Raw genomic sequence first — 15,756 nt, 5'->3', positions numbered from 1 at the left:
AAGGAACAATCAAGATAATAATTGCTATCCATTTCAGCTCCCATGTTTTAGCTGACATTTATTATCCTGTTGCTCAGTTGCCTCAGATGCTTAGCTCTAGTTCTACAGTCTCATAACTGAAAAATAAACATTTAAAAAGACTCCTACTTTAGTTCCAACAGATCTGAGGAAGTCCTTATTCTTTGTTTTGTATTGATGGTATAAGTTGTCCGTGTACATCTCTGCTGCCTATAAAATGTGTGTAATCACTTTAGGATGATCTGAGATTTATTTCTTTTCTTATTATTTTGATTTCAGCAATTTTCAAAAGAATTACGGCAAGGGCAAATAAATGTGGATGTGGCGAACGACTTGGCACTTAAGCTGCTCCGCGATTATTCAGAGGATGACACGAGAAAAGTACAGCTGATGACAGATAGCGTTAATGCAACATGGGCTACCATTAATAAGAGGTAGGATGTAAATTCTACTAATAAACTTTAAACTTCATTTACTTTCATCGTCCAGCTTTGGTTAAAGATCTTAAAAGATGTAATTTGTGAAGATGAATTTGTGAAGGTCAAGAATGATGATGTCTCTTCTGTCATATTGTGTGGAAATGTGTCTTTGGATGCCATCTGATTCTCTAAAACAAAAATCTTGACTCCTGTCAATTTTCAATGGCTGTGACCAGTTACCAGCTAACTTCAGTCAATAGGTTGTATATTGTATTTCTGTGTACTATCTCTACTTTACAGTCACTATTGTGATTTTGCTAGTCATAGACCAAACCCAAAAGTGACAGACATCCTGATGAAGCAGGCTGGAAATCGAAATTTTATTGTATAGCTTTGAGGAAAATTTTTAGTCCAGAACATTTTTGTTAGAACCTTGATCACGTTCTTAGTTACATTTCATGGTCTTCAACTCTGTGTTATGGATACCAATTCAGTACTAAAAGCCACCAAACTGTGAATCATTCAGCATGCAGTCTGTAAAATCGGAGCATTTTGCAAAATAAAAATGTCTTTCTGCAAAGCAATAAAATAGTTTTATATTGTGCTACATGAAATGAGATACATAAAGAAATAGCTTAAAGTTATTTTAATCAGTTTAGTGTCCCAGATTAGATTTTTTTAGCCTATAACTAAAATGAGAATTGAACAACTTTTAAAAAATGTTTTAAATTAAAGTCTATGAACAAGGTCAGAAAATAAGTTTATTTATTTATGTAACAAATTCAGGAGACTTTCTTACATCACAGAAGTTACTTAAATCACTGGTGACTACAGAAATCTATTCCCGCTATTTTAAAATGAATTTGACATTCATATGCTGACAGAATGAGTCACTTTAACAGCATTTTTTTTTCTGAAGCAGCCTTGCCCCTACTTAAGGTCCTACAATGAGAGGAGATGCCACTGATGTCCTCTAAAAGAAAGCTGCTTTATAAGTCAAGAGCTTTTTCTAACAAGAAGAAAAACTAAACTGAGAAATTGTTATAAACATGCAGGAACTATCTGCTTGCATTTCTTCTCTTATTGCAGTAGCCCTTGTAAGACTTTATTGGTAGTAACCGTGTTTTATGAGAAATAAAACATTCTGCTGGCAGAGCTCTGAGAAACAGGCTTCTGGGGACATCTCGTCCTGCATAAGAAGAGCTGCGTGCCTCATACTTAAAACTTCTCCAAAGGAAGGTGGAGTCAGTGGGTCAAAAGGATTAGTTGGAAGGAAATTGCTTTTCTGCTTATGCAACCCTTTCCTGGTGAGCTGGCTTTCGTATTCCTGAAGCCTAGCTAAGAAGCTGTAAGAATCCTGCAGCTGCCGAGAGCAGCCAGGTAGCACCTGTAGCCAGGACAGCATCTTTAATTCCGTGTTTGTGAATGTTTCAAGCATGAGCCCAGCTGTGTGTAAGGCTGCCCCGTGGCGAGAAGGGACCCTGCGGCCTGGAAGTGTCTGCGCAGCAGGTTCGTAGTGGCCGTGAACAGCTCCAGGCCCTGCAGGCCTCTCCAGAAGCCCCGACGTGCCCAGAGCTCAGGCGTTGGAGGAGGGGCTGTAGTAAACCTTCATGTCCTCAAAGGAGAGCTTTTGAGGTGACTCAGTCGTCATTTTCTATTACTAAGAAGTATAAAAGGATAGGATTAAGTTTATGCAGAGAAATGTAAATCTAGAATTTCCTCGTTTTTGACTACATATTTTTACAAGCTTTGTACTACTTTGTTTACAATTTTTGTAAGGATTCCCATGGGTTGGGGAACTTGAAAGAGAAGTGTGTTGCTAATGCTGTTTGATAAGCCTTTCTGAGGGTTACATCACATTTTTGTCTTTTGTGAGTAGCTGTGAAATGAAGATTTACATCTGGTATCAAGTTAGCAAAAATGCCTGTAGCTGGAAGCGCCCTTCCACTTCTAGATCTGCTAGGTTTGTTCCAACAGTGTCAGCCCTCCCATCACCTGCGAGCTGCCGAGTGACCTCCTGGGAGAACTGGCTCAAGATTTATTTTGTTTAGTAAATTTTTGGAAAGAGGATGGAGTCAGTGGGCCTTTGAATTGGCTTAAATGCCAATTTGACAGTTATGTTGTGCAGTTTTTCTTTTTTCTTTTTTTTTTTTTCCCATCCCTTAACACTTTACACAGCTTTCAGACTGTTGCATGGAGCAAAACAGATTGTTTGTTTGTGTGCTTAGGGGTCTTCTTAAGTGTAAGAGAGCACTTTTTTCTGGGTTTAGAGTTGCCTGTAAGAAAGGCTAGTTCTCCACTGAGATACATGTGCGTTGACTGCAAATATATCCATGGGTGTTACTTTCGTCCAGACCGTGAGCAACTGGTGATTCAGTAACCTGTGAATGATATAGAAATACATTTCAAACATGAGTCTTGGCTTTTTTTTTTTTTTTTTGCAGTTGCATTTTAGAAGTAGAGTAACTCACATTGTTTTGAATTATTTTTTTCCTGTAAACCGCCATTAGGAGCAGCACTGTGTATTAAGAATATGTGTGAACCCTCTTATCCATGAACCAGATTAGAACAGCAGACAGGCAAGGAGCAGTAAAATTACACTTGGTAATAGTTCAGCCACAGCAAGTACTTTAGTCATTAGGGCAACATCTGCCAGCTTGTGTTTTGTTTTGCTTAAATGGATTTGCAGCTGATTTGTGTGTTCACCCTTTTCCTTCCTATTTTGTTTTATAACACCCAACTATAATGAAAATAGCATTTGAAGTCCTTCAATGGCTGAGTTCCTGAGTGTTTGATGGGTGCTCCCCTTTTTTTTCTCACCACTTCTTATTTTTGTCGTTGATGCTGAAAAGATACACTGGAGGCGCATGAACCGATTAGCTGGGCAAAAGCCAGAATGACTTGTAAACATGTCTCTTGTATTCCCTTTGGAAACATTAACTGTCCCTGAAATAACTGTATTATTTGTTAAGCTGATGCAATTAAGGAGCAAGTGATCTGTATCGATTGTGTTAACAAAAATAAATCGAACAAATGTACTATTGTATGCTCAAGAGAAACAGATACAATGGAGGAAGTTTAGAAGTTTGCTGTATGTAAAAGTGTTCTGTGGTTGTATATAAGCCTAATTTGGGAGGGCGTTGAAAAAATAGAACAATCAGACAAGGATTATAGTACTCCCTTCTCTTGTAGGCACTCACATTCTATGTTAATTATCAAATAAAAATAAAAATGCAAGTTTAACTTATTTTCCTGGGAATCCGCCCAGCACGTGTTTAGCTTGCACTAAAATTTCAAGCTGGACAAGGATGTAGACCTTTCTGCGGTGTAGCGAGTATTATAACTTGTATTGTGAGAATTATGTAGGCCTCAAACCCAACACAGTGTATGTGGTACCTTCCAATATCTGCATCTCTCACTGGTTTCTGTGTTGAAGGTCAGGGAAGCTCAGGCTGCATTTCAAGTGTTCCAGCTTGCATCACTCAAGATGCATTTTTTTCACTTCTGAGAGAGGATGTAACACTCATGTATCTGTCAAAATGTGACAAGTTGTTACTTTTTCCTATTGCAGGGTATGGGCACTGAATAACCAATAAATAATTAGATTTTGTTGTTCTTAGTTTAAGAAACAGGGACTTGAAGAAGTATGGCAAGGAGCTGAGTTTGTAGGCAACTTGTTTCTAGGGTTTGAGTTCCCAGCTTCTATATTTATCTAAGAATGATGTTCGTTCTCTAGTGCAGCCAGTTGTCCAGGCACCTTAATTTTGTAGATCAGGTGAACAATATCAAATGCCGAAAGTCTTTAGTCTTTCAGCAAACTCTCTCTTTACTGGTGAGTGACTTGCTGTAAGAACACAGTCTTACCCATGTAAACTTCATGTGTATGCAGTGTTTGTAGACATCACTTTATTGCCTGCACGAAAAGAGCCCGATCACTCCCCTAGAGACAATTTTCTTAATAGAGCATACCTACACTACTTTGAGAATCATTTTGCTTTATGGTTTCATGGAAGAAATCATAGTCCTACTACAGTCCTATTGCATCTTCTTGGTGAGAAAAGACTGCCCTAACACAACAGCAGTAGCCAGGCTTATGTATCTGTGTCAAGTTACACTGAAGATCCTCACTTGCTTTCAGTAGCCAGACCTGTTGGGGAGACATCTCTATGGAGTTTACATTAAAAATGTAAGTGGAAATAGGAAACTTGTTTATACTTCTGTGGCTGCTGTTATCATGGGTATAGAGCTGTGTTAGTAGTGCAAGAAATTATTGCAAATATTGGACTATAGATGAAGATGGCATTGGTCAAGTGACCATTTTCCATGGATTTTTTCTAACAAGCCCAGTACAATCATCTTTATCATTATCTTCATAATAGTGATTTATCAGGATTTTTCTAGAAACTATTTTGCTGGTCCCAAACGAGCAGATAGCTGGAGTCGCTGCTTTTTACAACCATAATGTCATGCCAAAGTTTGTTATTTGCGGCGGCTTAACAATAGATATTAATTAATAAATAACAAGATTTCTTGAAAACACTGCAATTATAGAGCGATTATTTTGCTTTACGAGACATGTTGTTAATACATGGTTATTTGATGTTATTCACATTGGCTTTTAAAAAGTGTATCTGCCATCTGGGCGTTCCTGACAAATGGTCTTGGAGATCTTTGCTGCTTTGAATTCACAATGACTTACTTCCAGTCTGTCAGCAGAAATATTCATGTTGAATAAAAGTGAGTCTTTGCAGTCGCATATATCACACCTAAGATCATGATAAGGAGCAAATAATTAATACATCAGCATGTTTGATTAAAGACCTATAATAGCCACCTCGACTGTTCATTTGAATAGGAGGAATAGTCACGTTTTACAAAAAAATGGATCCAGAACAGTTCTGGAAAGTCTCAGTTTGCTATGAGGTCCTGATGTCTTTCTCATTAGACAAAAAGATACAAAAATGTTTTAGTTTTTGCAGAAAAAGTTTACCTCGCTTCTTCAGAAGAGTTTTTCTTCTTTTTTTTCCAAGGAAAAGCACTATAACAACTACTTATGATGTGAGAATGTTAAGGCTTTGGTGTTTAAAATATGGATATTTTTGAAGCTTCTTATATGTTCTAATTTTAGGTAAAGAATTAAAGTATTCTTTGCTTTCTTTTTTCTTTTCTGTTATTATTTTAAACCAAAATGGACCCTCAAATAAGATGATTGCTTAAAGGATGTGAACATTTAATTTGACAAGGTTTAAGGTACTCTGAGTTTCATTTGAGATATTGGTATTTCCTGTTTTATTTGATTATATGTTAAATACTCACTCTGTTATTAAAAAAGCACACCTAAAAAGTCATTCTAGAGAAGAATTTTATATAGAGTTACAGGTTAAGTTACCGATATGAAACACCTTCTACTAACTGGCTGAACCCTGAAGCAAGTTCTTATGGACTAAGCATAATCTCGAGCTTTTCAGCAAAGACATTAGTTCAAATTGTTTTATTATCTTGTCTTCCTAGTGCCCCTAAGAATTAATAGATTTCAGCCGCGTACAGGAAAATATATTTAAAATACAAAAATAAGAGTCCTAGCCAAAGTTCCCATAAATAGAACATCTTGAAAATTGTCTTACTTTCTAATATTCCTTTTTTTTTTCTTCCTTATTTTGTTCTTCTTTCAACTGGACATGCTCTTTATATAGTACAGATACGGGAATATGGAGCCAAGAAGAAAAATCAATTGAGTGTCCTTAATATTTATAGTTTACTTATGATGGGAGAGCCTTGCATATGCAATGCTCTCAAAATGCTGCTAGGATGGTAACAAACAGCAATGTTACATAGATTGTGCTTGTGATTTATCATTTCTATGGCTCTGATTGTTCTCTTGGGAGTTTGAGAAACTTTTTAGGATTAAAATCAAAAATGTTCTTGAGTTATTTTAGCAGATTGTGGCAACAGCAATAGTTCTCTGCAAAAGGGACCTATGGTGCCTTGTGACTTCAGGGAAATATTTCTTAAAACTCTTATTACCAGTGTGAGTAAATTGAATGCTCCCACCACTTCACTGAGAAACATCTATAGACTGGAACCTTTATTACTTCTGGGAAGACAAGAGACCATCTGGAGATTAGCTATTAGCTAGTCTGTACCCCCACAGAAAAATTAACTTGGAAGCAATTATTACAAAGAAGAGGGTTGTTATTCTTAAATTAATTGCATTTTTAACTTGTTTGCCCACAAGTGGTTTGCTGAGTTTTTTTAAACTTACAAGTTCAGCTGATCTATGTTGTTGTTTTTCAATTGTTCACCAGTGTTTGCAGTTTCATTGTAGACAATTAGGAAGGGCAGCGCTGACATTATGCAAAGATGCCCTCAGCTTTAAATGCCAAGAGTGAGATAATTGTTAAAAAAGAAGTAGGAAAAGTGAAAGTAGCATCTCTAAAAGGCCATTCCTTACTGCTTTTTAACTTCTTTTGTTTGTTTGTCACATTGTTGCGCTATATTTTGGCCTCAAGATAAATAAAACTCTGCTGCTTTGCTCCTATTTATCATATGTTAAACTCTGCTTATTCCTTTCTGATGTAAATGGGAAAAGTTCTCAAGTTGTAGTGGAAGCCACCTGGACAAAATCATTAACTAGCTGGTGGCCTGGAATTCTGAAAGGAGAACAGCTTCATGCAGGAGCTTGAACCATAGTCAAAGTCAAATACAGGCATTTTGAAGCAGTGCCCTGTTTGGGAGCCTTCTCCTCTTCTGCGTCTCCTTTTGCATCTGCAGGAGGGGCAGAGAGCAAGTGAGGAGCGAGCTTGACTTAGTGAGAGAATGAACCAAAATTCAACTTTTGTTCTTTCTCCACTAAAAATGAAGACAAATGTGTTGTTCTTTTTCTCAAAGGTGAGGTGTTCAGAAGTGACTAGGGAGCTTTACTGTCATTTCAGCAGGAGCTTCTACTAATGCTTTGGTGACCTCAAAGTCAAACCTCAAATCTAGTTCTTCACAGTCTGCGGGTAAATTAACAAACTGTAGCGAAGTGATTGCTGCTATTGCAACAAGAAAATGTCTCTGCTTTTTCCTCAGTAAATTTGTCGGGCTTCATGTCCTTTGTAGCAAGCAACTGAATAGAAATTAATCAGTAACGGACTAGCAGAGTGCTGGCACAAAAGAGTTTGACATTAGCTGTCAGCTTTTGTTTATATTATTATTCACTTGATAGCCTTTTTTTTGTTGTTTGTCTTATATTTTTATTTATTTATTTTACAGAATATTACTACTACTGCAACTCTTGGTGTTTAGTTACTGTGCACTTTCTGATCAGCTTCTGTACAGGCAGTGTGAGCATCCCACTTACCTACTTATTTGTCTGCCAACTGACAGGGTAAACCAGCCAGCCTACTAAATTAGTAGTCTCTATGGCAATTCGCCCCAGTTTGCCAATTTGGCAGTAGTGTTATTTGTCTTTTCTTTCTGTAGTTTTTTTTCAACTATGAACACATTTTGCATCACACCTTGTTTTCTACAGACTGATAAAGAAGTTGGCAAATGTATCTCTCGTCTGGATGAGAATCAGCATGAGAGGCTGATGACTGTGATTTTTGTTAACACCATCAGCCACCACCAGTGATGAGGTAGAGGACAGACAAGGGAAAACAGAGTCAGAAGGATAAGTTTTTGACCTGTCCCAGTATCGAGTTGGGGAGAAATCTCTGGAAAAAAAAAGGAAAGATTAAACTGATAATTCATTAATATAGAGCTTATAAGACATATTTGATAGAGGTGTGTAGGAGGGGAAGCAGCAAGAAAGCAAGGGAATTTTGGAAAAGAGAAGATCAATAGATTCATATTCTTTTGGATCCAGTAAAAATGATGACCAATACTCCAAATTTCAATGCAATATTCTACATCTCTTGACAAGTAGGATGTGGAACTTCTAGAGAGGGTCCAAGGCAGAGCAACAAAGATGATTAAGGGACTGGAGCATCTATCATATGAGGAAAGACTAAGTGAGCTGGGACTGTTTAGTCTGGAGAAGAAAAGACTGAGAGGAGATCTGACCAATCTGTACAAGTACCTGAGGGTAGGAAGGATGTAGGGAGGATGGGCCCAAACTCTTCTCGGTGGTGGCCAGTGACAGGACAAGGGGTAATGGGTACAAGCAGAAACACAGGAAGTTCCACCTCCATGTGAGGAAGAACAACTTTACTGTGGGGGTGACAGAGGGTGAGGAACAGGCTGCCCAGAGAGGTTGTGGAGTCTCCTTCTCTGGAGATCTTCCAAATCTGCCCAGATGCCACCCTGTGCCACGTGCTCTAGGTGTCCCTGCTGGAGCAGGGGGGTTAGACTAGGTGATCTCTAGAGGTGCCTTCCAACCTCAACCATTCTGTGATCTTTTTGAGATTACATTTGTTCACTTACCACTCTTTATATGGTACAAAAAAAAATCTGGAAATTACCCAAAATGCCAGACTCCCTTTTCACGCTTTCTGCTTTTTTCTTATTACTATAATTTGTTTTCAAGTTAGTGTTTTTTTTATTTATTTATATACTGTCTTTTTAAATACTTTATTATTTTTGACTCGTCAAATTAGACTTGAACTTAATTTTGTATTATTCTTTTAGTCTAACTTGGATTTGTTCTCTGTACCTTAAAACACAACTGATATGTGTTTTATTTCTTGTTTAAAACTCTGAAAGAGATGCTGTTATTTATTTTCAATAACAGCAAACAATTCAGAGTTTTACATGATTTCTGAGTTTTGACACCGTATCTGAGGTTGATAATTCCACAGTGTTAATCAGTAATAGTGGCTGTTGCTCTATACCTTCCCTGGGTCAGACAGGGTAATTTTATTTTGTGGTAGCTGACCCCTAGGTTTCCCGGTGTGAAAGTGATGGAAGTTCTGCTAGGGCTGCCCTCACTGCCCTCTTTTTCTTTTTATGCTAGGGGAACCCTAAGCGCTGAGCAAACATAGTCAAGATCTGGTACCTTTAGTGAAACCTCTCCTTCCGTACTGATCCCTTGGAGCAACAGACACTTGTCACCATTCCTTCTTTCTCTCTGGGAAAAAAAAAAAAAAAGTAGGAGCATGGCATATTTCTATTAAAATCTGCTTCTACTAAATGATTTTTCTCATGGTGTCACACGGTGTTAGGTATGTAAATAATATTATTTTTGTATCTGCGGTTCTGCTCCTCTGTGCTAGTTGGAATACGATACCCAGGCCAGAACAAGGAGTGATGAGGATGTATTTCTGAGAAGACTTTGGCATCTTATTTATTGCTATTCTTGTTACTAATAATCTTTAGGTGCTAGTATATAATGATATCTTCATTAAGATATCATTAAGATATTCTTGATGCTAAATACTTAGTCCTGTAAGGCTACAGCTAGCTCAGAAACCAAAAGTATGAACAAAGGAGTGTTAATCCTCCATGTATCATTTGTCATTTTGGGCACATTTATATGGAATCTTTCTGCTATCAAATTCCTGCTGATTCACTCCTCATGCTCAGGGTTAAACATTATCTCTGTGGATGAGATCAGCAGCACTGGTGCACTGACTGTTCTCAGCCTTACTTGGATCCGTTTAAGAGCATCTTTCTCACCTGGCTCTAGCAAGTCAGTGGTAGAATCTTTCTTGGGCTGAGCTGTCCTGACCTGGGTGAGTGACATAAAACTGAACATGAAATATGAAAATGAATATGGAATATGATCTCTTTTGTTTGCTGCCACTCGCCTTCTCGAAGTAGGGACCAGATCTGTGGAAACATGGACAATTTTGCTTTTGTCTTCATTTTGTGCCTTCTTCTGATTTCTTTCAGGACCATAAGTTCCTAGTTCCTATCTTCTTTTCTAACCATGCCATAATCAAATCTTACTTTTTATTTTCCTTTTTCTTTTTCTTGCTTATGAATGGATAGTAAAAGTAAGAGCTGGAATTCTTTCAGAATTTTCTTTCCAAAATTACTCAGCTTGGAAGGGTATCCATAGTTACGTCTTCAGATTTCTGGGGGCTTTTTCCACACCATGTGTGAGATAAAAAATATTTATTGCAATATTATATGAGTATGTGTGCCACTTCTTTTTTTTTTTTCCCTCAAATCAAATTTATGAGAGATGGATACATTTAAAAGAAAATGTTTATCAAATTATTATGTTTAACTCCTGAATGTCGCCATACCTTCCACCTGTAAAAAACTGTAAATATATATGTATTTCCCGGAAGATGAGCTGGGCTGTAGTTTTTCATCTAATTGGAAGAAGCAGAACTGAGCCCAGGATTGCCAGGTAGATTTCAGTCTTAAGATATGAAGATGATTATTGTGTCAAATGCAATCAAGAATGTGGGCCTTGAGCTCACAAGAGGCCTACTTGTTTTTAATCAGGCTTTTAAAGAGAGGTAGGCTTCCTATTCAGAAATAACAGCAGCCAGATGTAAAGGAATGATTTTAAAATGGCAGCTCCTATGAAGAAAATAGCACTGAAGAACCTTAACATGTTGAAATTTCACTGTGTTGCCACATGCACACCAATTCAGTGTTTATTAACACATCTGCTTGTACAAGTCTGTCTTAAGTGTATCTTTTGGTTAAATAACAGAAATTGTTCATTTCCTTAAAAGACATTACATTGTATTTTATGGATTTCTTTGCACGAACCAAACTTGAAATTATACATTCATAAGATAAGATAAAATCTCCCCAAATGGATAAATTATCTAGAATACACAGAGAATATTTGTATGACAATATACAAAAATACAGCCCACAATGCGCATCAGTTTTCTGTTAAAATATAAGTATCTGATTGTGATTTCATTGTTTATGAGGAAGGATTTATAAATTGGAAGTTGTGCACTGTGTCAGAGTTCTATCTGAACGGTCTGGTAAAACTTGTGTGAGAACACACAAAGCTCCATTTTTGCCTCATTTGTCATGGCTTTTCACAGTAGGATAGCAAGCTCTCCTCACCCCCATGTTCTGTACATTTATGCTTGTTTCCACTCCTTTAAAATGACCAGAACAGTTCTTTGATAAGTTACATTGAACTGCCTTTTTTTTTTTTTAATCTTTGAAATTTGTCCAAAAAAAGACTGGAAATAAAACTATCAGAGAATATCTTGTTCCCTTTGAAGTAAATGGAAAGTTTGCCATTCATCTCAGTGGAGTTAGGATTTTCTCTGTTAGGCTTTCATATCAAACGTATTTGAGTTCTGCCAAACTCAGTGTCAGTTGAAAATTTCTGAATTTTGCTGAAACAGGGACTAGAATTGCATCACTTTTTTATTTAATGTGATTTCAGTGATCCCAAGTTGCAATCCAGTTTACTAACTTATCAATATTGTAGAAACACAGTTATAATTATTATTATTATGTAGTATTCTCATACTACCTCCAGTTATATTTCCTAGCATGTTAGAATCTTTCTATATTAAGACTATTATATTCTCACTATCCCATTACTCTATGCTCTATACTTCAGTTTTCTTCAGGAGTCTGAAACCTCCTTAACAGTAATTACATATATAGGATATAGAGTAGTTCTTTACAAGTAGTATTACTGTATTAGATTATGCATACAAGAAACAGTAGGCGTTCTGCCTCGCTCCTTCTTAACCAGACTAGTTTGGGTTTTCAGTTGCTTCTAAGGTGCATGTTGCTGAGCCCAGCCTTGGCTGTAACATCTATTTCTTTCTTAGCCACTGTATGTTTCTTAAAATATATTGACTTCCCAGCTTGCTTACAGTTGCTTAAAAATCTAGAGCCAATCTATCTAATCTGTTAAAATCTTTGCACAATGTGAATAATAATTAAGGTCCTTGTTTTGCAGTAGGAAAAATAATGTGTATGTTTATCTGCGTGTTTATAATATGTGTATTTATCTTTGTGCTTATTTTTTATTATTGCCATTTAATCTTAGGTGATCCAAGCATCTTAGATCTACAATGAGACCCGTATGTGCTGTAAAACAAGTTTCCCCATCTGGAAACTCAGCCTTGTTTCTCTTGCGTGCTAGCAAAGAGCTGCTCTGCGAGGCCACTGAGCACAGAGCTTGGAGGCTGCGGCTCTAAATGAAAACTGCACTAAGGGTTTAACAGTGTCCTTTGTGCACCCTAATTGATTGCATGTAATGCCGTAAGTGCATTTCACAGAGTTATTAAATTTAGTTGTTTCTTTAGCAATTGAGAGTAAGAAAACAAGTGCCTTTACAACCTAATTATTTTCATAATCAGTTTTAATTACCCTTCGATGTGTTTGTAAGCCAAGATTTTATCTTAATAAATTGTATCAGGGTAATTAATGTGCTGTTTGTTAGATGCCAGTGGTGACTCCTGTGAAATCTCAAAAGAATGAGATATTTTGGAATGCAAGGAAAAACTTGATTCTGTGGATTATACACTGTGAAATATGAAGAAGACTTGAACACAACAAAAACCGTTTTGCTTTTTTTGGTACTGTAAGAGACAGGATTATTTTTGTTTGTTTGTTTGCTGAGGTTTTAGGATTTCTTCTTTCTCTGGCTTCTCTCTTTAGCGGTGATACTAGAATTAGTAAATTCTATGTTGTTGTAGTATTGCTTGTATGATACGAAGATTAGTTTGATACAAAGATTAGTTTAGAATCTTTGCCATGAATTGATAGAATTTTATATAAAAAAGATACCTTCTTCTGAGTTTCAACGAAGTTTTTTTTTTTTTCAAAAGCCTATTGAGTGAGTCCATCAGAACATTATTCTGTATCTACAAGTCAACTTTAATAGTACTTCAAATGTCTGCTGTGATTTTCTGTTGAGATTCCCATTTTTAACCTATTATTTCTTAAGATTTTCTCCCTGGAAAATGATTGATTTTACTAAAAGCCTATTAGTCATTTAGAAATTCCAATCAAACTTAAGCTATTTTCAGTAATGGGAAATATAGCTTATAATTATTTTTTAAAGGAATTCAGATGATCTACTTAATTTTATTGATGTTTTTTCCAGTAGTTCACAATATCAGTCTGATAATCTGTAGCTACAACAACCATAGGGAAAATGAGCACCTTTTCATATATTTAATTATAGACCTATGCCAGGACAAGAAGGGAAAAGCAGTCAGAAGCAATGTGGGCAAGAAAAATCTGCCCAAGAAAGTTCCCTCTGACTCCCCCTATGTTTGCCATGCCATGAAAAGGCATTCTGGAAATCTGGGATCTCATAAATCAACAGAGCCTAAGGAGACAGAAATTAATTTTATAAAGGTCAGTGGGGAGTTTCCTCTGTGACAGCATAGATCCTCTGTGCTGATAATGACGAGTTGTTTGAAAAGAAGTTATTTAGAAGTCCTATGTGGAAAGCCAAGTACGTGATTTTGAGCTCCCGAGTCTGCTATTTGTTTTGCTTTAGCAATCCTTCTCAGTCTGACAAATAATGGTGTAGAAGAGATTCATATCTAAGGGTGATCTGAAGCTTCATGGCTGCACGCGAATTTTCTTCTTGTTTTCATTAAACACCAACACGTGTTTTAGTTACAAAACGAAAGGAGCAAATGGTCTAAATTGAAAAGTTTTTTTTTTTCAATTGCTTTCATGTCTTTATTAATAAAGATAGTTCAAGGGAAAATGCTATTTTATAAAATGATATTATTTAAACAATCATTTGCCTGTTCTTACGCAGGAGTAAGAATGGAAACCAGCCAGGTGATAGGGGTAAGAATGGAAACAAGCCTGCCAATGTATGATACCTGAAGTTCATCTCTCTTGGCCATTCTTTTTCCTAAGTACATAAACTGTCTTTGCTAAGTAAGGAAAATTGTGCTCTGTGTCTAATACTATCTCTCCCTTCCAGATAAATAATTAAAGTTTTCTGGTTTCTATTCCTTCCTTCCATCCATCCACTCTGATTTCCTCTTGTTCAGGGTTGCTGTCTTGTTCTATAGACTGTAGCTCATCAGTTACTCTGATTCCCTCTTGTTCAGGGTTCCTGTCTTGTTCTATAGACTGTAGCTCATCAGTTAGAGTCTACTTAATTGCTTCACCCATACTGAAATCCTAATGGGCACCCGGTGTCAAGGATAGTGCTACAAGCTGTTCTTGTACCCCGATATTCCCGAGAGCAGTGTTCCAGATAATTCCATGCCAGTTTCAGGCAGAGTCTAACCTGGTTTCCTCTGAAGCGATTCCCTGCTCGGTGAGCTCAGTTCTACCCCATCCCCAGACCTTGCTCCGTGCGGGCGACGCCGAGGCCTCACGCGCTGCGGGTCGCCAGCCCCGGCTGCCTCAGGGTGTGCCGGGCCGCGCGCTGGGGAGCCCCTGGCCACGGTGAGGGGTTCCCTAACGCCCTGCGCTGACTGGTAGCCACGCAGCCAGCGCTCTGTCCTGGAGGAGGAAGTCCTGGCTGTGCACCTACAGGAAAGTTCACCAAGATGAGCAGGTCTTAGGGACTGGGTCTCTCTACTGCGGTGTGCTGGAGATAGTAGCTTTTAGAGATGGTCCACAAAATCGGGGCGGGGTGCTTTAAATATTAACTTAAAGGTGACTTGCTTGGATACGGTTCTATCATATCGCCATATATCACCAGACTTTTTGGCTTTGAGGGTCTGCTTTCCCTCATTCACTTTATATTCTTTACATCTCTTCTTCTTTCCCCAAGATCACTTTTCACGTATTGTTTCTAGAATATAGCTCATTTTATTTAAGGCTATGTATTCTATCTGTATTTGTGTCACGGGATGAGTGGTGGTGGGTTTGAGTGACACAATGCACTTCACTCATGGGAAAGAAATAGGAATAGGTTTTATTGGTAATGACAATGGTAAGGTCACTTATTACTTACTGCATGGAGGTTCAAGCTACACACAGAATTACCAAGGACACCCTCAGGTTGGGTGATGAGGTTCAGACTGGACCCCCTTGCTTTCCAAACTCCTTCTGAGAGGAGTCTGAGTGCGGCTGGATCCAACCCTAGCCCCAGGCCTGGTCAAGGGTTTATGTCTAAGGGATTTGTGCACAGTTACAAAGTAAAGTTTACAAGTTCAAAAAAAGAGAAGCGCACTATAGTCACTTACCACAAATCTGTAGTGGGAAGGATCTCTTAACCCCGAGGAGTATCCTTGAGAGGCGTTCCTGCCCAAGGCGAGATCCTGGCCTGCAGCCCGCTGCGATACAAGGAGAGCTCAATGGGCTCTCGGGCTGTCCCCGTATTTGTGGGATGAGATGATTGACTTATAGTCATTCCGTCAATTCTGAAATGACTGTTGGCTGGTGTACTCAGGGTTAGCCTTATCTCCCCATCAGGATAGGGCCATCAGGACTGTTATTGATGGTTAATGTCTGGGTGGGGGAAGAAATC

The 15,756-nt window shown here is 37.9% G+C and overlaps 1 protein-coding gene across 7 annotated transcripts in view; it reads left to right on the top strand.

Moving 5' to 3' along the window:
- DMD (dystrophin) overlaps nucleotides 1-15,756 on the top strand; it is a 1,078,552-nt gene that overhangs the window by 819,694 nt on the left and 243,102 nt on the right. For all 7 annotated transcript variants that reach the window (XM_088521823.1, XM_088521851.1, XM_088521829.1 and 4 more), the window contains one exon: nucleotides 298-452. In XM_088521823.1, the coding sequence (XP_088377949.1) occupies nucleotides 298-452 (155 nt within the window). The remainder of the gene's footprint in view (nucleotides 1-297; nucleotides 453-15,756) is intronic.

The sequence above is a fragment of the Tinamus guttatus genome, unplaced genomic scaffold, assembly GCF_059628265.1.
Source record: "Tinamus guttatus ecotype Peru unplaced genomic scaffold, ASM5962826v1 Tinamus_guttatus_pri_ptg000008l, whole genome shotgun sequence".
Taxonomy (NCBI): Eukaryota; Metazoa; Chordata; class Aves; order Tinamiformes; family Tinamidae; genus Tinamus; species Tinamus guttatus.
The sequence above is the reverse complement of the archived record's forward strand: the minus strand, read 5'-3'. Positions and strand labels throughout refer to the sequence as shown.